This window comes from Ooceraea biroi, chromosome 7, assembly GCF_003672135.1.
Source record: "Ooceraea biroi isolate clonal line C1 chromosome 7, Obir_v5.4, whole genome shotgun sequence".
In the NCBI taxonomy this organism is placed as follows: Eukaryota; Metazoa; Arthropoda; class Insecta; order Hymenoptera; family Formicidae; genus Ooceraea; species Ooceraea biroi.
In genome coordinates, this window is record NC_039512.1 from 13,064,154 (window position 1) to 13,088,104 (window position 23,951).

At 46.7% G+C, this 23,951-nt stretch overlaps 1 protein-coding gene across 3 annotated transcripts; it reads left to right on the forward strand.

Annotated features, from left to right (window-relative positions):
• Window positions 1-23,408, forward strand: LOC105279663 (acetylcholinesterase). 3 transcript variants are annotated; one of them, XM_011339570.3, is made up of 9 exons: window positions 1-546; window positions 8,680-8,830; window positions 12,460-12,896; window positions 13,326-13,556; window positions 13,948-14,239; window positions 14,656-15,291; window positions 15,441-15,602; window positions 15,913-16,088; window positions 19,270-19,418. In XM_011339570.3, exons 3-9 carry the CDS (start codon window positions 12,473-12,475, stop codon window positions 19,416-19,418), a joined length of 2,070 nt encoding a protein of 689 aa, XP_011337872.1. In that variant the 5' UTR covers window positions 1-546; window positions 8,680-8,830; window positions 12,460-12,472. The 3 variants fall into 3 exon arrangements, with proteins under 3 accessions (XP_011337872.1, XP_011337873.1, XP_026827259.1); XM_011339571.3 differs by lacking the exons at window positions 1-546; window positions 8,680-8,830 and adding an exon at window positions 8,925-9,806; XM_026971458.1 differs by lacking the exons at window positions 1-546; window positions 8,680-8,830 and having other exon boundaries at window positions 12,473-12,896; window positions 19,270-23,408.
• The last annotated feature ends 543 nt before the right edge of the window (window positions 23,409-23,951 follow it).

Below are 23,951 nucleotides of genomic sequence, written 5' to 3' on the forward strand. Positions count from 1 at the left end.
CGTCGTCATCGTCGTCGTCGTCGTCTTCGTCGTCGTGACGACGTCGTCGCGTCACCGTCATCATCGCCGCGGCTGCTTGACTGGCTGCGTATCCCGATCCGATCATCGATGTAACACCGCGAGAGGAAACGCGAAACGAGAAGCGCTAGAGAGGACTCTCGCTCTCCCTCTCTTCTTCTCTATTTCTCCCTCTCTCTCTTTCTTTCTCTCTCTGTCGGTCTGGACCTCTCTACCTTTCTGTCTGTCTGCGAGCAGCCTCGCAGCCTCCGCAGCAGCTCACCGCTGCGGGCAGCCGGCCTAAGGGAAAGGAAAGGACTTGAGGATCGTTTGTCGGCCAGAGGGTGATTCTTGCACCGCGCGGTGTTTCGCATGTCGGTGGTGACGACTCGGTGACTCGGTCCCGAAGCGATCGCGGAACACACGTTCGGCAGTCACGGGGGTGTTACGACACACGGCGGGGATCGCACTCGTCGACGGCTGACGACGACGTCTCGCCAACGGACGACGGCGACGAACGGACGCTACCCCGCACCACCGCGGGAAACCGTAAGTGTTGCTTTCTCTCTCACTCTCTATGTTTCTCTCTCTCTCTCTCTCTTACATCTCGTCTCGTCTCTCCGAGTTGTGTGCTGAAGATCGATTCCCCCCTCTCTCTCTGTCTCTCTATCTGTCTATCTCTCTCTTTCGTTCAACCCTCTCTCATCCTTCCCTCTCTTTCTCTCATTTTATCCGCGGACTCGGAGTAAAAGTGTCTCGCGCTTCCACGCGCGTCCCGGTCGTCCTCATCTCGCCTCCGACTTTTTTCTTTCTCCCTTAATTCTCATCGCCATTCGCATTACGTTCGTTGTCTTCCCTGTGGCCATCCCCTTCCATCCCTTTCTCTCTCTCTCTCTCTCTCTCTCTCTCTCTCTCTCTCTCTCTCTCTCTACCACGAAACGCGACGCAGAAGGCCCGTCGGCTACGGTGGTGTAGCGTGGACAGCTGCCGGGAGAGAGCTGCGTGGATCTGCGTGGGGCTGCGTAGATGACAAGGGGTGGCCCTGACTGCTGACGGCTGACTCGCGACCGATTGTTTGCGAGCGGCCACGCGCAGGTACCAGCGCAAATCAAATTCAAAAATTGGTGATGGTTGAGAGGCCGCCGCAATTTCGATTTCGCGATGTTATCATCGAATCTTTTAGACCTTGTCTAATAGATTTCTCATCTTTTCTTTCTCACCAATAATGTCCCTAAATAACTTGAAAATCAGTGAGATGATCATGGAGTATTTAGCTTTAAATTCTCTTGATCAAATCCGCTCCGGGTGATCACGTGAATGTACACATACATGAAACGCGCCGTGTATAAAATCACACGTTCCAAATTCTGATGCGGATTGCAAATAACGGAGAGATTTGGCTTACGAAGGGAAAGGACACACTTTCAGGAAGAGAAAATTAAGCATTGCAGTAAGTTAAGTTTCAAGCTTTTCGTTTGCCTTCGTGTCTCCTCTCTTTTCTCACGTGCGAGCACATATACAACCACACGTACATTCCTTATTAAAATACCCTCGATTCGGTAGGTTCGCGAATCTTTCATGCGCGTAGTATACTCGGTATTTTCTTCGCGCGGTTGCTCCTTTATAAATTACACGCTTCTCGGTGCCTTTTTTTTTACGTATGAGTGTACATCCAGCGCCGTAAAAAGATCTTCGATCCCGTAGTTTCGCGAACGTTTTTACGCGCGCAGCATACCGGATAACGTGTCGATTAAAGCCCGCACCATTACCCTACCTGTCCTCTCGCCCCCTCGCTCCCCTGCTCTCTCTCCCGCATCCCTCGTTCCCCGTTCCCCGTTGTGGAATAATTAACCGCTATGCAGCAGCGTACCGCGAAACGACACGATCGATTTTAGGTCACGATCGTTCGCCCGTAATCCGATTAGTTTCTGCAACAGTGTGATAAGCAGCGACGACAGCGATAAACAATGACGCTAAAGCGGACGTGCGATAAAGCCACCACCGGCGATGCGCAGCAGGACTCCCGTGTCCTGACCATTAAACGTAAAAGGACTCATCCCTCCGCGGGGAGATTCGATGAAACGAACGCACAAAGCGCCCTGCGCTCTTGAATCTGGATAGCATTGTAATCGCACGCTAATAACTAGGCGCTTAAGCTGAGCGCCCGTTTCATGGCATCGCTCTCGGAAGAGTAAGAAGAGTAACGGCCGATGTCCACTCGCGAGTAAAACGAGGATGGAGAGTCACTCGACAGTCGTGCAAATTGCCCATTAGCAAATGGATGCGCATCGTTGCGGGGAGTATCATAAAAGTGCGCCGTTCTCTTTTATTTATACGTTATACGTTTATTCTTTTATCCTTCATATTCGCAGAAATCACTCCTAAATAAGCTTCGGACTTGCTCTCCTGCCTGTTTGCGTTCTCCCAAGCTCGAGCTTAACAGTCCACTCGAGAGTAATAAAGAGAACGAACGCACCCTCCCTCTGTCTCTCTCTCTCTCTCTTTCTTGTCATAAATAAAGAGGATAATTTCTCTTGGTGCTCTCCAAGATATGTCGATTCGCAAGTGTCGACTCTTGATTGTGTCTTAAATGAGCAATGGCCTTCCAAGCTGTTACGGGTCCTTCTCTTGGTAGGACGTGACGTAACCCTCATGACGATATTTCGCCGTCAATGTCTAAACTGCGGGGAGACATTTTACATCAAAGAGCCTTTTCTTTCGCTCTATTGGAAGAGTCTGGTCTAATTTCCTGTCAATTTGTGCGGCACTTTGCGACGAACGATACCACGACGATGTGTACGTCGTCGCGTCCACCGAACGTCATTCGTTCGTTCGTTCATTTGCTCGCCCTTGCTACCCCGCGAGGATGAAGAAGCAACGCGGGTGCAAGGGACAGAATATCCCGCTGGCAAGTGTTACGTCGCGTATCGTACTTTTACCGCAGGCCGCCGTAAATACTTTAACACGTTACTTCGATCGTATCCTGCCATTATTTATCAATACACATACACACACATGCACACATTTGTTACCCGTGCTCTCCTCTATTTTTATCCGGAGTTATAACCGGCCCGGATAACCAGGATAATTTTCATCCTCGTCGAGATTCACGGTGGGATTTACGACGTTCGCGCACGAGCGCGGCTCGAAGGATGTCGCTCTCGTGCCGATTCGCCTTCACCTCACCGTCAGATTCGATCGTGCAACTCCGGTCACGTTGGATTGGAGCCCGATCGGATGTAGTAAGCGGTCGCGACGTGCCGAAAACCCGGCAGAGCGCGAGAATCGACCTAACTGCGAGGAGCGAAAAGCTAGAAAGCGATCCGAGGACCGGGGGGTTGGACGGGGCGATGGAGCGTGGAAAACGTGGAGAGCAAACGTTGGACGCGCAAACACACGTACACGCGCGCGCGCGAGGGGGAGGAAGATGGCCTTTGCTTTTCCGTTTGCGCACACCCAATCAGGATCAGGACTAAAAATAGGGACGCCGTGACCGAACCGACTACGCTCGATTCCACAATTATGCATCTTCCCTCGTTTCGGCCTCCCGACTACTATTTTTCGGCAGTGCGACGCGACACTGCGACCAGATCGATCTCACGCGAAAGATCGCCATCAGCCGTACGCTTTCCTCGATTGATAGAGAGATATTATAACATATATTTGTAACGTTTATTTAGTATTTTTAATAACGAATATCTGTTACAACCATACTTTCATTTATTTACCATATTTTCTATAGCAATCCAAGAAGGAATCGAAGGTCTAAATAAACGTTTCCTTCATAGGTGAAAGGCTTTAGTTATTTATTTTCTGTAAAGGCCTACTTCGTTTTCTTTATGATCTTTCGCATGATTTTATTGCATGAATGTCGATCTGTTTATCGTCGGAAAACGAGGACACGTGATTCTTATACACGCGCCAAGAGATGCGTCGTTTTTCTCGTTTAGAGTGTTTTGCAACGATAACGATACAAGTTTAGGTGGGCTGATATCTATGATGAGAAATATGGGGAATGCGTTACGCCAGTCGTTTTGAGATCTTTTGTGGATAAAGTGGCCGAAGAGTCTCGGTGGTTGCGAAGTCACGTTTCGGCGTTGATGAAATCAGTACTTGAGTGGAGTTGAGAAAGCGGCCGCGTTTCAAGAACCGTACCTACGGAAAGCCTCTAAGCGAACGCGATTTCTTCAGCCGATAAAAATCGACGAAGTGCGGAACCCTCCCCTCGGATAATAATCTCTTTCCATTCCCTGCGTCTTCGGTCTTATCGATCGATAGAGAATCGACTTTGCACACAAAAACTATATTAATTACGTTGTTGTTTATCAATTAAGATACACGAAGATAGAAAAAGTTTTGCTACAAAGATCCCACTGAAAATAATATTGCGTGACGGGTTATCTTCCGATAACGCAATGATAGCTGATAACAGTAAAAGTAGAATTATTAATCTTTTGTTATAACAGTAGAATCTCGATGCTTACTTGTATTAACGCGCTCTTAAAAATACGTAATACGATAAAAACGCGTGAATGTGTAGTACTATACTAAGCCTCTCAGCAATCAAACTGACCAACTCCATTGATTAAAAAGTTCTTAACTTTCATAGCAAAACGCGCGCGCGCACACGTGACCGCCCGAGTACTCTGAAATTGAAAACTTTACAAAGAGTGGACCTCTGACTCATGTATTCATCAAGTTGTCTTTTAATTTGTACGGATACCTTCCGCGCGCTAAGAACTTTCTATCGGGTTTACCTATCGCTAACTGCCGACATGTCAGGAGCAACCGGTGCGACGTGAGGACGAACGAAAGCAAAAGGACGAAGAGAGGACGAAGTTTCGGCGGCCGACGAACGATTTTTCTTTGCCGGGCGCGCTGCATTGCGGCTGCGACGCGGCGCGACGCGACGCGACGCCGATGCGATGCGACGCATGGTGATGTCGTCGCTCGGCACCGAAAATGCGGTACCCAAAATGCTCGGAAACCCAATTTGATTGGATTGGAAAGACAAATGTCAGGCGAGCGTTAATAGAATAAGTATCGGCAGCATGAACAAAGATGGCGGACGGAGTAGAGACTCAGGATACAACTTTACGCGCTCTAATGGCTAATTCTCCTGATCTATTCTTAATTTTTAGCATAATATTTTGTTTTTATTTACAACTTTCATTTACGTTACCGTTTATATCCTATATTTCATATTATTATAATCTAAGATAACTTAAACTTGTAAAGGATGGTCGCTGAAGCTACACCGATTCCTTAATCGCCGCGCGCGCGCGAGCCAATCTCTTCTCTCCGTACAAACACGCGCCGGGCGACGGGCTCCGGTGGATGGAGAAGGAAAATTTACGAGGTCCCATTCGAGGGTTGATCCGGCTCGATTCGCCCGCGAGATCGACCGTGGAAAGAAAACGGGTGTCTCAAGCGGGGCGACGGTGGGTGGGTGGATGGATGGCAGGCAGCAAGGGAGGAGGGTAGAAACGTCGAAACGAAGGAGCGAGAGAAAATAGGACTCGGTGTCTGGTTCGGTGCCTGGTACCCTCCGGTCGTCTCGCGCTGTTGTTTTATCGCGCATGCCACGAACGGGCATGCGAATTTCCGATTGCCGGAGTCGGCCCGCCAAATATCAACCCGCACCGATAACGACATCTCTTTCTGTCTCTCTCTCTCTCCCTCTCTCATCTTCACGAAAGAATTATTTACTGCACACTCCGGCTGTCCCGTCATAATCCGACTGACGTGGGAAACGAGATGACGCGAGTGTGTGCCGAGTGCGAAATTTCTATAAAATGCACACATATACGCAAACATGGCCCGGCCTACCATGATAATTTTCCACGGAGTTGGCGCGTCGCCCGCTTCGCTTATTATCGTTAATGTATTCGGGATCCTCGACTCTCTCACGAAACGGAGGAAGAGAGAGAGAGAGAGAGAGAGACCTTTTACTTTTAACGACCCCCGACTACAAAAAACGCAGCAGGTTTCGAACGAAGCGCGGCGGGTCTCGCCGTAGATTAGGTCAATATTTGGCTCGCTACGCGGGTAACCGGGTCAAGGATTGCCGCCGCTGTCGCCGAATGCGTCTATCGTTCCGATAACGTGTATTATCGATGTACTACATCTCTTCCCACCCCTTTTTCCGCACGCCCATCCGTGCGGGCTCCTGTTACTCCTCTACTCCGTCCCCCACTTCCGTTTTGCGTGTCGGATTTTTCGAACTCATCGTCGCGTCGTTAATCCATCGAGCCCCGGTAATCCCGTTCGAAGCTGTCACTCTCTCGTCGGGGGATAAAGAGATGCAATATTTTTATTCTCGTCTCCGTATTAACTCTGAATATCGCATGAAAACGAGAGGCGTGGGAAATATTATTGTGCCCTCCAAACTCTCAGTGATCCCTCCGCGTGTATTTATTCGATCGCTTATCAGCAATTGCGGGCGTAAAGTGGTCCCTAGTGTATTTCGGACCTCGTTAATAACTCGGCGATAACGCGCGATATTTTCCGATAGTTTACGAGAGCATCACGCGACCAATTGGAGTGATCTCGAGGGAGATTGTTGCGCTGTTGGGACTCACAATCAGAAGCGGGGTGCATGGGACTCGACGCGCGTCTTGAAATATCATCTGCGGCCTTAATCAGAGTCGATCTGAAAATACACGGCTGGCAGTCGTGGATCGAGCGAACGAGCGGTCTAGCTGACCTAGAGATGTCACTGGGTTAGCGTGTCCATGGGCCATCCATAATCCCCGATGATACCGGCGATACATGCTCGCTTTTACCCTGTCATAGGGACTGCAGCGGCGGGTCCGACTGACCCACTCGCGTGGATCGTCGCGTGTTTCCGACCCGCAACAGCGAAATATGCAAACCGACAACTCGATGTCTTGCAAGGAAAACGATGACGACAACAACGACGAAGGCGACGACGAAAACGACGACGATGACGTCGACGTACCGTTGAATCAAGTCATCTCGAAACCTTTAAGCAATTACTCGCTTATTAATATGGACACAACCTGAAAATTTAAAATATAAAATTTCGGATATTTCTTTAATTTATGTGATTTTATTTAACAATTTATTTTTATAATGATATATATTAATTTATATATTATTTTGACATTTTTGCATTTCTATATTTTTTAGAAAAAGATTCTTGAACGAAAGCCTTTTCTGGAAGGAGTTGCAGATGGAAAGAGCGAAAAGATCTTGATTGTTGGCGAACGCGCAGCTTTCACAGCGGAAAGGATAACGGGTAGTTTCTTTCTGGGACGCGCGCAGGTTGCGATGTTCATACCAATGCATACTTCGTCGTGGCAGCCGGCCGGTCTCGTCTTTCATCCCCGCGCGCGCTCGGTAATTTCCTAAATGTCCGCGCCGCAAAATTCAGCCCCGCAGTGCAGCCAGCCAGCCAGCCAGCCAGCCAGCCAAGAGCCGAGCCAATGACGCCCTGACCTTTCGTTTCTCGGTCAACGGTCGTCCGTGTGTCCGCGCGCGCACATGTGTATGTGTGTGAGTATGTATGTGTGTATGTGAGTGGCTTGTATGTGTGTGCGCGCGAAATTCACAGACGTTCGTTCCGCCCAATACCACCCTGTCGTCGTCATCGTCGTCAAACCACGAGCTGTCGCTCCGCGTTTATTCTTAAGAAGACGTCCAATTTAAGAGAATGATTCTGACGACGGTAGCTTCGCGAAAATGCTTGGTTTTCTGATCGAGCGATCACGTAATCGTGAAAAGTGTGTTAAAATTACTTTAGAAAATGTTCATTAAATTCGAAAATGAGTTCTCGATATTCTTTGGTCCTCGAAATTCGCTTGGAGACATGTATAATACTAGTTTCCGTGCCCTGAGGTAACTTTATCGTTCACTGCGTAATATGGATCCGTTTCTCTGTCCCTGTCTCTCTCTCTTCACTCTCGAGTAGGGGCCACGTGGAAAGATTTTGCCCCCTCATTGTCTTTCCTCGTCCGTTCATATGCGAATTCCACGTCGCTTTCGGGAGGGGGCGACGAAGGGACGAAGACAGCAAATAGACGGGCGACTGGAATTTCTAATAAGCGCGTATGTTCGTCCCGGCTTTCGGCATTCGGCCGGAGCGTGGCCCGAGCGGAATTCGCGGATGACGAATTTATTCCGCCGGCGGGCACGAGATGAAGGCGCGCTTCCGGTGGAGCGATGCGCGTCGCCGAGGGACCAAATTCAACGCTCAACAGGAGAAGAGGGCCGAGAGCACGGAGAGAAAAAGAATTTCACAACGTCGCAATGGGACACGAGACTGCCGTTTGACGTGAATGCGAGCGAATTTTTCGTCGCTACAGCCTCAGCATCAGAGAGACTCGACATCACGACGAGATTTAATTAAAATGTAGAATTTCACATTCTTTTATTTATTATCTACTTCAGTATTTCATTCCGCCGATTCATCTCTCTCACGACTCTCTGTGTCTTCGCTTATTATATTATTCTCTTCTCCGTTACTATCAATCTACACTTTTTCTTTGAAAGATTAACTCTAGGATTACGATGAACATGTTTCCCATTCCCTTTTCATTTTCGCAATCGTTCTAACAATAATTCCCAAATAACGAGCACGCGATTCCTACGTTTTTCATCCTTCACTTCCGACGTGCATCCTCATTCGTCCAGTCTAATGACAATCGCGTTGTGTTGCAGAAGCGAACGATGCTCCACGAACGAAGGATGTAGAGAACAACGGGAGGACAAGCGGATCTGCCTGTCGCGGATTCGCAGGGGGAACATCGCCGTTGTCTAAAGTCTAATCACCTCGAGCCGCGTCGAGCATCTTCCTCGCGTCTTCCTCACTGTAAGTATCGGAAAGAGAAACCGGGACGACACCCGAGTCAGAGGGGAGACGGGGGAAGAGAGCCGGAAACTGACGAATCCAATTTCCAGATGGATATTCTGGATCGCTACGTTTTATCGACGAAACAGAGTAATTCGCGAGAATACTTCCGGCGCTCTTCGCCGGTTTCTATAGTTTCTAGATACGGTCCAGGCGAAAGACGCCGGCGATCAAAGAAAATCCTTGCGAAAAAAGAATAAATTGCCGTCGTTAAACGTCGTTAAATAAGAGAGCGAGCAATCGGAAAAATTAACGACGAACGATCTCAAGTTATATATCAAGTGTTCCGCTCTTCTCGTGTATTATTATTTAATTAATCCATTATTTTATCAGTTGATTGAGTCTATTATCGATTGTATATGTGCAGCATATAAAGACAGAGATTTTTATCGACGATGGTCGCGTACATTAAGAGATTTCAGGACAAGGACGGAAAATATCGTGACAAACATTGCGACGTGATTCCATCTTCTTTTTAATTTTTGACGTTACTGGCGCGGCCAAGATTTGCACAGACAGACAGAAGAATCCCCCTCGAGATGTTCTTCGCCGCGACTCCCCCGGGTATCCCCATTGATCTACGGCGCTTCGACCACTGGTCGAGTCACGTGATCTCCATCGCATCGCATATAATGCAGCCGCGGTGCTAAGGGAAGAGTAACTAGCCGCTTCGCGCTCCAATGCTGTCGCTCCCGTGATCATTTTGCCAATCATTCGCCAGTGCATCGTCAGTTCGTCTAGTTTCGCCTAGCCTCGCCTCATCTCGTCTCGTCGCTCGCGAAATCGTCGGCACACCGCCGCGCGGCACCGCGACGATCTCGCGATCCTGCGCAAGCGCGATCCCCAAAATCGTATATTCCATATCGATAATCGTCGAGTAGCGAGGCAAACGAGACGGCAGGAACCGCCGGCGGACGAATACGAATTCAGAACTCCGGTGAGTTGACTCTGAAAAGGAGAGGGATCTTCATTCGCCGAATGATCGTGCGATTTGCCGCGCCCTTCTGCTTCTTTTTCTTGTTTCTCTCTCTCTCTCTCGCTCTCGCTCTCGCTCTCGCGCTCTCGTTTCTCGACTGCAGTTTAGCTTCGCCGAATGCTAAATTTGGATTTTAATCAAATTGGGCAATTTGCACGAAATTAAGCAAGATCGATTCGTTTAATTAGCTAGATTAGACATGCTTAAATTAATGTGTTAAAAGTGCGGAAGAAATCTCGCGCAGAGACTAAAGCGGCCTCGGTTTCGCTATAGACTAGCTTTGATTCCGGAACGACGGGAGCTAATTGCATCGTGGTTTTTCCGCCGGTGCGGCCAATAAATTCTAATTTCAGACGACACTAAAACGCGCGTAACGTAAGCGCGCATGCGCGTCCTCTTGCCTCGTGTGTAAACTTCCGCGTGCGGCAACGTTCCCGTGGACGTGCTGCGTGTGACCGTACGTACGTACGCCACGCACGGAACACGTAGAAGGAAGTTGCTAATCAACGTGGACCTTCGTGTGGTAACTAGAGAATACTATCATCCTACTAATCCCTCCTAACGTGTGCGAGACAGGGGAGAAGAGAGAAAGAGAGAGGAAAGAGGGGAAGAGCGACGTATATGTCAACAAGATATATGACGACGCGTATATCACGTCGTCGCGAAGTAACAGTGTGCGAAAGTGAAGGGAATTTATTATGTGGCGCTAACGATAACGTATCCCTTTTCGCATTGATAATAAAATTGCATTAAGCAAAACGGCCTCGATTAATCCAGAATAGATTTTTCAAAGATTTCGTGGAATTTGTTTAAGATAGATTCTAACTCATTGATAGGATCCTTTTTTTGCTAGGATACTTATTTAGGGCTTAGAAGATGCGTGATACTGAAAGTGGATGAATGATGAAGAGATAATTGATAAACGAGAGAGAAACGACTCCATAGATTGCTCAGAGAACTGGTCGTTGAAAAATAACACGAGAAGTGGGACACCTTGTACGTAACTGCGGATCGTTCCTCGCAATTGAAGATTCGCGTTCTAAATACTCGTCCAACTGCTCCGCCAGTCGCTCGTAGATCCTGCTAAAATAAATTTCATTATTTAATCTATTATTTAGTAATTTGGAAAGTTTTATGTTTTCATATATCTCAATAGATCGATGGCAGTCAGCGTAAAACGCTTATAAAAAATTTTCAGATTTAATCGTACGTACGTGTACGTACATTGCACATGTCTATCAGGTTACACACTTATATTTGATAGTTAAAAATAAATATGACAAATTGTTAGTAACAATCGAAAATCATCAATCAAAAGTTGAAAAATGCGAGTCTTTTACCATCATGTGCACGCGCTTTTAAATTAACAATCCGATGTTACGAGTATTGTTTCAACAATATTAACAATTAACAATATTAACAGATTTAGAATGCGTCAAGATTGCAGCAGAACGTCGAGAAAATGTTTGAGCAATGAGTAGGGACACGCATCACCTGTCTATCAGTTACGTAATGGGGTCTGACTGACAGGATAATGAATGGTTGGCGGATGAGGCGTACACGAATAGAAAGAAACATATTCAACGATATTATTCCAACGAGGTTCAAATTACTCGTAATAGCCGTCTCTTTACCTGATGATACCCGAATCTCATTCTCAATCGAACGACAGTTGCCGCGAGCGCTTTTCTTCGCGCGATATCTTCCTCCCTCTGACGAACGGAGTCGCCGATGCATTTCCAAAAAAAAGGAGAACGTTTCTTGAAAAGAAAGCGACAAAGATTATCATGTGCTATGTTCGGAATTGAGTTGTAACTTATTTGTTACATTCTGGTATTCAAACAGCCAATAATCCAGTTATAACGTATCGGTGATACGTTAATTTTCAAAGCTTGTTTACTTCAGGCAAACTGAAGTTCAATCGTGACCTAGCATGGTTCAGTAATGAGCTTTTCTTTTCTGGGTGTGTATTTCTAACTGATATATACACACATGAGCATTATCTTGATTTCCATCTTTGGGCAATGAAACTTCAATATTGAATTCTCAAATCGCCCGATTGATCGATCGCTTGGTCTTGCCAAGAAAGCCACCGCAAGTTGTGCTTTTCGCTTTCTATGTCATTTTCTATTTAAATTCTTTATTCTATTCTATTCTATTTAAACTTTCCAATAGAAACGGGGGCAAGAAGAATTATTACCTCTGTTAGAAACAAAATAATTTTGTCTAATACTATTTCGAGCACCGTTTTCGCAAATCACCGCGACAATATTTGGCGTATTTATTTTCCTGTCGGGTCGTTTCGCAGTTTACCATGTTTGCGAAGTGTGAACGTTATGCACTAACCGCTTGGCGCATTCTTCCTACATTTTTCATATGAATTTGTCCTACGTCGCCAAACACGAGTTGAAAATACATTTTATTCGCGGTCGCAACGTTTCTGCTGGAAGCATTTCCTATACGCGACCGCTCATAATAAGATTTCACTAATAAAAAAAATAAATGGCACCCTAACCGTCATAAATAACAACTTCATCTGACAGGAAAATAACAATTGGAGTAATTTTTATTGTGTACAGAAAAAAAAAGAATTAAATATAATTCCTTCGTACAGCCGAGCAGGCACGATGTCAAGAGATCCAAGTTCCTGGCGGGCCGGTCCCGGCAGACTGGAAGCCCTGTTAGCGTTGAGCTTGATCCTGCTCCTCGTCCTGCAGCCGGATACCTGCCACGCCTCGCCGTCCCATCGTAGCAGACATCACGAGCACGAGCTGCACGCGCAGGAAGCGGCCGCGTCATCGTCGTCGTCGTCGTCGTCGTCGTCGTCGTCGTCGTCGTCGTCGTCGTCATCGTCATCATCGTCTTCGTCGCGCGAGGATGCGAGGAGTTCCAGGACGAACGAGGAGCTGCCACATGCGGCCGCCTTCACCAACAACGATCCGCTGATCGTGCACACCAAGAAGGGCATGATACGCGGCAAGACCCTGACTGCCACCACTGGCAAAGAGGTCGACGCCTGGCTCGGCATACCTTACGCCCAGAAACCTCTCGGTATGTCTCACACGGAAAGAAAGCAAAAAGAAGATCGTAATGTAACTGATAATACAGTAATGAAAAGCAAATCACGAATAATTCTTCGTTCACTGAGTTGTTTGATTGCGCAATTCTAAATAGCAATATTGGAAAAGAATACAAAGAGTAAAGTATTAAAATAACTATTTTTTATACCGAATCTTTATACTGCATACCGACCGTTGTAATATATTGCGATCTTCAATCTAGTGGCCCATTACTTATTTGTTAATTAATTGATTAACGTGAATCTCGCTTAGCGGGAATGTAACATATTGATGATCAGTGGAGGTTGAATGGAAATGATTGAAAACGGAGAGCCGTTTGCGAATTGAACCTCCAGGACACAAGCAGACAACGAGATCGTATTTAATTGGCTTGGGGAGTTGATCTGAATTCTTGTCGCAGGCTCGCTGAGGTTTCGTCATCCACGACCAGTTGAGCGCTGGTCGGGCGTGTGGAACGCGACCACCTTGCCAAACAGCTGCGTGCAGATCCTCGACACGGTGTTCGGAGACTTCGCCGGCGCCACCATGTGGAACCCGAACACGCCGCTGAGCGAGGACTGTCTGTACGTGAACGTAGTGGTGCCGCGGCCCAGGCCTACGAACGCCGCTGTCATGGTATGGATATTCGGTGGTGAGTTCCTAGTACGATGAGAATCCATCATCATCTCCTCCGCTTGCTCAACATTGTCCGTGCGAGCCGAGCGGCGTACACTGATGCCGATCTCGCTGAACCCCTCTGGGAGACTCTTCTCCACTGAAGTTTGATCAACCCTGAAATGGAACAAACTCTTAATAGCGACATGCAATTTTCAGAAGGAAAAAAATTGGATGAAATAAATAATTATTTTCTTTAATATTATATATTAAAATTTAATATTATATATTTTTAATATGACATTTAATATGAGATTTAATATAACATCATATTATATGTATGAATAATTCAAGAGAAATGTCGAACACGTAAATCGGCATCATTGTGCGATCGCGAAATGCAAGGATCTCCGCGATCCCCTTTTCAGGTGGCTTCTACTCTGGCTCGGCCACTCTCGACGTGTACGATCACAAGACCCTGGTATCAGAGGAAAACGTGATCCTGGTATCGATGCAGTATCGCGTGGCTAGTTTGGGCTTCCTGTATTTTGGCACGCCGGACGTGCCCGGTAACGCTGGTCTCTTCGATCAGATGATGGCCCTGCAATGGGTGCGCGACAACATAGCCGCGTTTGGCGGCAATCCCGATAACGTGACACTCTTCGGCGAAAGCGCTGGCGCAGTCTCCGTCTCAATGCATCTCCTGTCGCCGCTGTCCAGGTCAGTATCAGTTGATATCGGTCGAGTTTGCTAATGTACAGACAAAAAGATCAATACTGATCGACATTCGATTCGTATGAATCTAGAAGAGGAAGAAGAAATGTTTGCAATTGCAGAGATACAGGAAAATTATATATCATTTATATGTTGTATATTAATTTTGCTACATACTACTACTACATAATATTATTTTTATTTACATCGCAATTACATATAGATCAGTTATAAAATTACGCACAAGATGAGACCTTCAAAATTATTTAATGACAACAACAAATTTGGATGATACAATAATATATTATTATTCGAAACGTCAACGTAACGTCAAACACACATGGCAATAAAAATCTAGCCATTCCATTTTCTTGGAAAATAAACATTCCGCTAACAGAAGATACTCGGGCTTTTAATTACAGGCACCTGTTCAACCAGGCCATCATGCAGTCAGGCTCGCCGACCACGCCGTGGGCGATAATTTCGCGCGAGGAATCGATCGTGCGTGGCATCCGGTTGGCCGAGGCAGTCGGTTGTCCGCACGATCGTAGCAACCTGCGCGACGTGATCGACTGCCTGCTGACGAAGGACCCGGTCGAACTGGTGAAAAACGAATGGGGCACCCTCGGGATCTGCGAATTCCCATTCGTACCGGTGATTGACGGCGCATTCCTGGACGAAACGCCGCAGCGTTCACTCGCTACATCGTCCTTCAAGAAGGCGAACATCCTGATGGGCTCCAACACCGAGGAGGGCTTCTACTTCATCATCTACTACCTGACGGAGCTGTTCCGCATCGACGGTACCGAGGATGTAAAGGTGACACGCGATCAGTTCGTCAGTGCCGTGTCCGAGCTGAATCCCTATGTCAACCAGATTGGCCGGCACGCGATCATTTACGAGTACACCAACTGGCTGCACCCGGACGACCCGCACAAGAATCGCGATGCCCTCGACAAGATCGTCGGCGACTACCAGTTTACGTGCAACGTCAACGAGTTTGCCGGCCATTACGCCGATAGCGGCAGCACCGTTTACATGTATTACTATAAGCACAGGTAAAGATCTTGCTCGCTTCATAGCGATTAAATCATTTGCGCATATGTCTCCAAATCTCCAAATTCATTCATGCAACGTCATTATCTACTCTTTTGGTTTCGCGTACGCGATAACTGATAATCTGGCCGATAAATAATAATTTAATCAGATCTGTGAATAATCCGTGGCCGCGGTGGACTGGGGTCATGCACGCCGACGAGATAAGCTACATCTTCGGGGAGCCATTGGACCCAACCAAGGGTTACACCCCCGAGGAGGTGCAGCTCTCGAAGAGAATGATGAGATACTGGGCGAACTTCGCCAAGACGGGGTAAGGAGCGCGTAACTTTGTCTTTCGACGTACACAATTCCGCTTTAGTTCTATAAATTGTACACGTACATTCACGATATATTAATAGTCATTATTCAAAGTTTAGCATATACATTGTTTCACTTTAAATAAAGAGTTTTGCTAAAATATTAACTAATCTTATTATTAATAGTTTGGTTACTACATCATGACAAATTTATGTATAGACATACCAAGGTATTATGAAATATCGCTACTTGCAGATATTTTGTTACGATATTATATATATATATATATATAGACGTGTGATTTGTGATGTGTAATCGGTCAGGGATCCAAACGTGGGCGACGGCGGCGAGACAACGTCGGTTTTGTGGCCACCGCACACTGGCGCCAATAAGGAGTACCTGACCTTGGATATCAACAACACGGACATCGGCAGCGGTCCCCGGGTGAGGCAGTGTGCCTTCTGGAAGAAGTACCTGCCGCAGCTGCTCGGTGCCACGTGTAAGTCTCGTATACATAATATATTGACTTTCCATCGCGATTCGGAAAGTATATCTTACAGATTCTCCAATCGCATTCTTTTTCAAATATAAGATACACAATTACACTGTACGCTCTCCCATATACTATAACATCTTTAGCATCAAGGCATGAGAGAAAGAGAAAGGGATGATGAAGAACTTAAACTTCATAGCGTATAATTTACGCTTGCGGTTTGATCTCTCGACATTCAATTGTGTGACATCTCCCAAAGCTTCCCTATTATTTTTTCAAGATTATTTTTGCGCATTTCTTTTATGCATTTTAATATATCCCGTGCATCTTCCATGCATTTTACTATACTCCCCGAGCGTCGGAAGATCCCGAACACTATTTCGAATACGCTGTCGTGTATTGACGTAACGTGCATGCACCGTGCTCGGTGAGGCTCGATGGAACGCGAACACGTCAGGCGCGTACACGCGCGTGCAAAGCGGCGCGATGAGGGGGTTGATTCATCGAACCGTCGAGGCCCTCGACGCGTTACTTACCGCGCTCCGCGCGGATTGTCTTGTGTATGACACCTGTTGAGCGCCAAGTACGTTTGATTGTTCGCACGGTCGAGGCCGTGCTTCGGAGGAATCGTCTCGACGACGTGACTCGCGTCGAGCGAACGCGTGTCCCGAACAGACGCTTCCGCCTGGAACAAGAAGGAGAGATAGCCGTCGTGGTGCGTAATCACCCGCCGCGATCGGACTCTGGTTCCCATGTAAAGGCAATTTCACACGAAATTAAATCGGTTAATCCCACGCTTTCGCGAGAGCAGCAAGTGATGATTCACGCGCGTTCGTTTCGTGCGCGTTCGGCGAAACGTCGCGAAAACGTCGCGCAAACGTCCCAATCCTGTCCTGTCGCGGGGCACACTCTATTGTAGACAAGACGACACACTCCAATGGCGAAGCGCTCGAGTTTACATCATTTATTCAGAACTGCTATCAAGAGCGCTTCGCCGAGTGTCCCACTTAAGGCCACCGCGCGGCCGCATGATTCTGCGGACTCTGCAGCGTGGTTTCGATGATGGTTGATTTCTCGTGAGATCTCGCGAAGAAATCTTGTGAGCGCTTCGCGCTACGAGAGGCGATCATCTCTTCTCGTACAAATCAAGTTCTTCTTCTTTAAAATCAATAGCTGGGTCATACACGGATGTATCATATGTTAATCTCTACGGCAGATTCGATGAGATCGTATCGATGATCGTATTGATCGTTTTTTCGCGAATAATCACATTGTGCTGACAAAAACTCCATTTTTAACCCTCCATTTTTAATAATTTAATGAAATTTATATATCACGGCAACTTTCTCAGATCGAAATATTAATACAAATATTAATACAAATAAATAGCTCATCATTTTTATACATGCAAAAAGTTAATTCAAATTTTATCTATTTTGGCGCCAATCTGTGCAGATGGCACCAATATGGCTTTATTAAATCCGTCATGCCGAGGTGATGAGCGTAATTTCAAAAATAATATCGCTTAAAATTGCCACGAATAAGTAGCATATTTATCACTGCCTTTTATATGAATTCCAAGGAAAAAATACTTCAAAAGCGTGTGAATCGATTTGTGCTATTCTCGATGATAATATCGTGGCATACGACACATGACTGATTTAAGTGATTTAAAGAAGGCAATTTTGGCTACGTGAGTGACAGTGTTCACGTGGAAATGTGAAGACACTGATATCGAAAAGTTACTGAACAGAAATCTAACTTTAGCCCAAAAAGGCGCTTGGGAATAATCCAACAGCAAGTTGCAAAGTGGTAGCAAAAGATTGGTAGAATTCGGTAAAATATCCGTAAATCCGGGCTTTGGAAGCATTATCGTTTCTGCAGTCTGTCCGTTGATGGACTTTTATTGCCATAGTACACACGAGTCCGCGTACGCGCTAACAGCCTGAAATTTGTACTCGCTCGAACACAACAACGTCGTTTTATATGATAATTACGATTATGGTAAGCCCCGCGGTTGTCGCTCGGCTCGTACGCACGCACGCACGCATAGTCGAGATTAAACGACATAGCGTGTCGTCGTGTCATATCGCATCACGAAAGCAATATCGCGGCATTTTACGACAATTGTGTACACAATTGTGAGCGCCGTAATAGACAGTTATCCGCAAAACCCTTCTTTTTTTTCCACGCTGCGAGGACTCGAAAAAAGCAAGCTTGATCAATCTTTAAGCGGCATTCTCTAGGCGGCAAGCTAACGATGCTTAATTTTAGATCCGCGCTCCCAAACAAAAAAAAGCACCAAGGACATAGGTTTTCCAATCGGGCACAACTTGAAATTAAAGCAACACGATGCGCTCCTCTACGTCCTACGAATAAGCGAGCGAATTATCGAGCGACAAGGTAAAAAAATCTCAAAACGTCCGTTGTCGACATCCACGAGGTGAGAGGGTGAAGACCCACGACGCTAAGAAAATTTTCTGAGGCGCGCGTGCAAGCTCGCACGTGCAAGCTCGCGGATTCGACGCGCGCGAGTAACCCACATCGATCCGCGCCCTGCCTGCCTGCCAACCAGCTTGCCTGCTTGCTTGCCTGCCTGCCTGCCTGCTTGCTTGCCTGGCCACCACCACCATCGCACCCCCAGCACCCCAGTGGTGCGTGTGTGCGTGTACGTGTGTGTGTTGGTCCGGTATACTACCCCCGTTTGCTCGACTCCGTTTTGTTTCTCGCATCTCACCGTGCACGATCGAGAAGCTCCGTCCAACCCCCATCCACCCTTCCCGGTGCTCGAATCTCCTTATCAACCCTTATCAAACCCTGGCACGATGCACGCTGCGAAATTTGCTCATCCGATCCATCTCTTGAGTCGACAGCAAAAAATGAAGTTTCAGAGGCTGTCATATAAAGATTTTTTAGTAGAACAAAAATTTGATTTCATACTTGTCTATATATTCACGTGAGGAAAAGTTCAAAGCAGAGAACAGAGAGCGAGTCGCTTTTTCCATAATGCTACATAATTTTACATTAATACATTGCAAAACAAAAACATATCCACGGCGTAAAGTATAGATACATATCATTTTTTCATTGCAGAAATGAAGTGCGCAGTCGCGCGTTTCAATTAGATTAAAAGATTGTTAAATTTATATACTGCGCATTACCACCATGATTCGCTTCTCTGTTACAGCGAAACTGGAGGTCGCGTCCAAGAAGACCTGCAGCGGCACGAGTATCGCCGATTTCAGCGTGACCCGGATACTCCTGATCGTGAGCCTGTTATTGACCGGCCTCACCAATCTGCCTCACATCCAGCACGACGTCAGAGGCATCATTTAGCTCCTGGCCGCCGCCGCCGGATCGGTGGCCGGTTGCCGAGCCGTCGTCTTAGCCCTGTCGAGCAGCATCAGCAGCAACAGCAGCAGCATCAGCATCAGCCCGTTTTCTCCCTAAAGAAGATGAGGGTGAACTAAAAGCGAGCGAACGCGAGCGAAACGAACGGACGGACAGACGGACGGACAAACGGACGGACAGACGAAGAAGATCACGACGCTCGGAAGCGAACATTGATACAAGAATATTCTTATGTCAATGGAACGAACAAACGAACGAATGGATGAATGAATGAATGAACGAAATGGAACACGATCGGGAAGACGACGGTAACTGCGCGAGAAACAGACATATCAATAGTAGACGAGTGCTCGATCGCCGATGGGGATCGACGATGAATGAACGCGAACAAACGCGCCCGCCTGCGAGAGAATTCTCGCTTGTTCGGGGGACTCTGAGGGGTTGAGTGGGTTGGAGAAGGAAAAGGAGGGCTCGGGGCCCGGTGGAGTCGAGTTGGATTTTTCTGTGCGCGTAGAGAATAAATTATAGTTTAGTTTGAGAGAGAAAGAGGGAAGGAGGATGTCAAGTGACTAATGCAACGAACCGACGACGATGATGGACGCCGGGTGATCAGAGCAAGAGGGAGAGAGAGAGGGAGGAAACGTGAAGTGGAGAACAGAGACGACGGCGCGTCAAAACTATTGGTGAAACTAATTAGCGACGGTTAATTGCAGTGATCACCGAGTTCCCACGAATCTTCCGTGCGCCTGAATGTGCGATACTCTCCCCAACATGCGCGCGGAATTAATGCAAACGCGTATATGAACAAGGAAATTCGAAAATTCAGAAATGAGAATCGAAAAGAATTTTAAAAATCTAAAAACATGAAGAATTTAAAAATGCTGATAAAATCGAGAAACACGCGAAAGTGGCAAGAGTTCGAGGGCACGCGGGACGACGCCGGAAACGACGCGAGGCGGCCGCGGAATTCATTGCGTCGTAAAAGCATCGTTATGGCGGATCTCCCGCGCCTCCCGTCGATTCCGGGGTTTTATCCGAAATATACGAGGGGCAGCGTGTTATACGACACCCGCGTTATGTGGGTCACCGCGCGGGGGATTTTACGAACGCGAATCGCCACGTCGCGTTTACCCCGCGACGTTATCCCGTGAGACAAGGAGCGGTTATATATCGGATCAAAGCGTCCTGAGCCAGAACGTGATACGCCTCGGACCTCGTCGGATCCACGCGAGAAATTCTCGTTACGAAATCCATCAGATCTATCTTGAGAAATCCCGCAGAAAAGTCCGCAACAGACTGTCTACTGCTCGTGCACCCTTGATGAATTTGGGGCAGAGTCAGAATAAAAAAATTTGATAAAATAGAAAAAAGAAAAAATTAATCCATTTCGTAAATATCTTATGTGATCACGGGATTGCGGCTCGTGCAAGCGAGATTTCGCTCTGGGAGGACGATCGCGAATAATTAAAAAACGCACGTGTGGAGATTCGCGGATCCACCAATCAAAGCGGACAGCCGTTCCCCCTCTCCGAATGAAGTAAGAATTATCCCCACCACACTTGCTCGTCGCAGTGTGCACTGGTAACGACGGTGCGCCCGGGTGCATCGTGTACCGCATTCGTACCTAACAGCCGACGAAGATGAGCGCAACGTCGCGTGAAATTACCATTTGGTTGGTCCCCTCGAGCGATACACCAACTACTCTCTGCGTTGCGTTCGCATTCGTCCAGCAGCATCCGTTTTATCTGTGTGTGTGTGTGTATGCGCGCGCGCGCGCACGTACACGTGTATGCGCGGCGGGGTGGTAATGGGGTCCGCAATTCGATCTATATACGGTCTGATACGCGCGCATGAACTCGCGACTCCGAGCGAGCTGCGTCGCACAGTCGATCGCATTCGCGAAAAAAAGGAAAGGAAAAAAGAAGGTAACGATGGAATAAAATGAAATGAAATAAAATTCGTCCATCTCGTACAGTAGCCTCTTTCTCCCTCCCTTTTTTTTCGCTTTGCGTGCACGCGCGTTCGATCTCTCGCTCGTCCGAGCGAGCCAGCGCGGCGTAAAGACACGCACGAGTGAAGCCCATGAGCTCCCCGATGCGACGGAATTAAATGACGCTTCGCGGATCAGTTCCCATCGAATCCTCCTCTTCGTGCGCAACAAAAATTAAAAACATTTCCGTGATTAATATCTCAATATTCCGATGCGCGGAACTCGCTTCTAGTTGGAATTAGTCTCTGAATCACCTCGGCGTTAGTTCGACGTACAGAAGCACAGAGATCCTCCCTCGTTCCTGATTTAAAAGCGGAAACTCCTCACGCGTGGAGAAGACCGAGGGGTCGAAATTCCACCGGTTACCCTCGGGACCCTTGGCCCACATCTAGCTAACTTAGCTGTACAAGAAGCATCGTTACAACGTAAGTAGAGATGTAAAAAGAGAAAGAGAGAGGGAGAGAAAGAATCGGAGAGAGAGAGAGAGAGAGAGAGAGAGGGAGTGAAGAAGTACTCTCGCTAATTCGCAGTAAGAGATAAACAAAAATTATTACGTAAGACAAATGGCAAAAAAAATAATTATATAGAACGATTTATCAGAAGTCTGTACAAAGGACTCTAAACGATTATAATCCCACGCGCGACGATGAGTACCGCCGACGCGCGTCGTCCATGACAAATACGAGCTTTCGCGGACCCGCAAACGCCTCGGCAGGAAACAGAGAGAGAGAGAGAGAGAGAAAGTTGATCAGAAGAATAAAATATACAAGGTACAAAAAAACAAATAAAAAACGTTAAAGAAGGAGCGAGTGTGTTCTCTCCTACAATGACGACTGCAAATTGAGTAAACTCCGAGAAATTAATTCACGCCGATTCTCCGTGACATGTCGATGTAAATCGATTGTCGATCATCAGACGTATGAATCGCGAAAAGTAAGAGTTGTTTTTACTGATTTTTGTTTTAAAGAAAAGAGGAAGAAGAGATATCATACCGTGACCACACACAGGCGTTTAAGATGCAGAGAAACAAAGTTAAATAATATCATACGAATAATAATGATAACACTAAGATAACTAAAGATAACAATAGTGATAGCGGTAATGAGACGGTGCGATATGTTGACGACGATAACGAACAGGCGACGATAACGGGATGGTGACAATTATAAAGATAATAATAATGATAATTATGTAATAATAACGATAACGAGATATAAATAAAACGCTAATTATAATGGTAATGAGTAAACAGTAGCGCGATAACGGTACTAGCTGCTACTAATAAAATGTAATAGTAACGAAAATAAATTATATAATCGAGATTCTCTCTTTCCCCGAGGTCGGAGGAACGTAGTTAGTTAATAGTAACGTGGAAAGAAATATTCAAGATTGACCCCTTCGGTTTTCCCCTCTTCGGTCGTCGTGCCGGTATCTTTTAAAATTTTTCATTCCACACTGCACCATCGGCTGCAAATATTCGAATATTTCCATAATCCAAATTGTCGGGAATAATTATTATTTAATTGCCGAAATGTCCTTGGATTATCAATCTCTCAATCTTGAAATGTAAAAAATCGAGAAGAATCGAGTTTTACTCGCACCGGCAGACCAAATTCGAAAAATGTAATTGCAAAATGTAACACGCGTGAAAACTTACCAACGTTATAATTCATAAAAATGCAATTAGGGTGAGAGAGACGTCGTAAATTATTTTCGTTGGTGAATAATCTGCTGACGCAGTTTTTATGGAGAAACAAAGGGAGAAAGAGAAGAATCTTGGAGGCAGATCTCGAAATATCATCGATTATCTCGGAGAATAGCAGTAGTACCGATGCGATCCGTCTAGATAAGCAGAGTAAGTCAGCTGTCGTAAAGAGCCTCCTTCCTAAGCAAAGAAATCGCTGCTTCACCACTGTAAATTTCTTAGCCATAATAAATAGCGGTAATCTCGCGAAGGGATAAAGACGAGCGACGACGTCACAAGAACAAAAATGAGAAACCAGAAAAAAAAGAATCTAAAAGCGGCGCAAAACGCCACAGACAATTCACGCTTGTTTCTACGCGAAGAGATGACTTAACATGAAGAGATGACCGTCGATCGCGCGGGAGAACCGGATGTCCGGGCGCAGAACAGTCAACCCGAAGAACAACGCCCCCCCCCCTCCCGAAAAAATGGATGAACGGATTACATCCCCCTGGTCTCTCTCTCTGTTTCCGACAGCCTCGAGATCGAGAGAATCCCGAAACGTTCCATCGAGGTCCACTCGGGTGATTGGAAGGATCATTGAAGGAAGAAGGGGCACCCGCGAGGAAAGCCACCCTCGTCTTCGTCGTGGACGGGATTCGCGGCGCGTCGCCGGAGAAAAGTAGCCCGCAGGCCTAAATACGCTCTAATTAATTCTCAAAGAAAAACTTCAAAAGAACAAATAGAACGATCTATCGCTAATGAACTAATGAACCGGTGGACCGTCGTCCGGCTACCGGCGGCCGATCGCACCTCGTCGCGACCGCTTCCTCCTGGTCGCGGA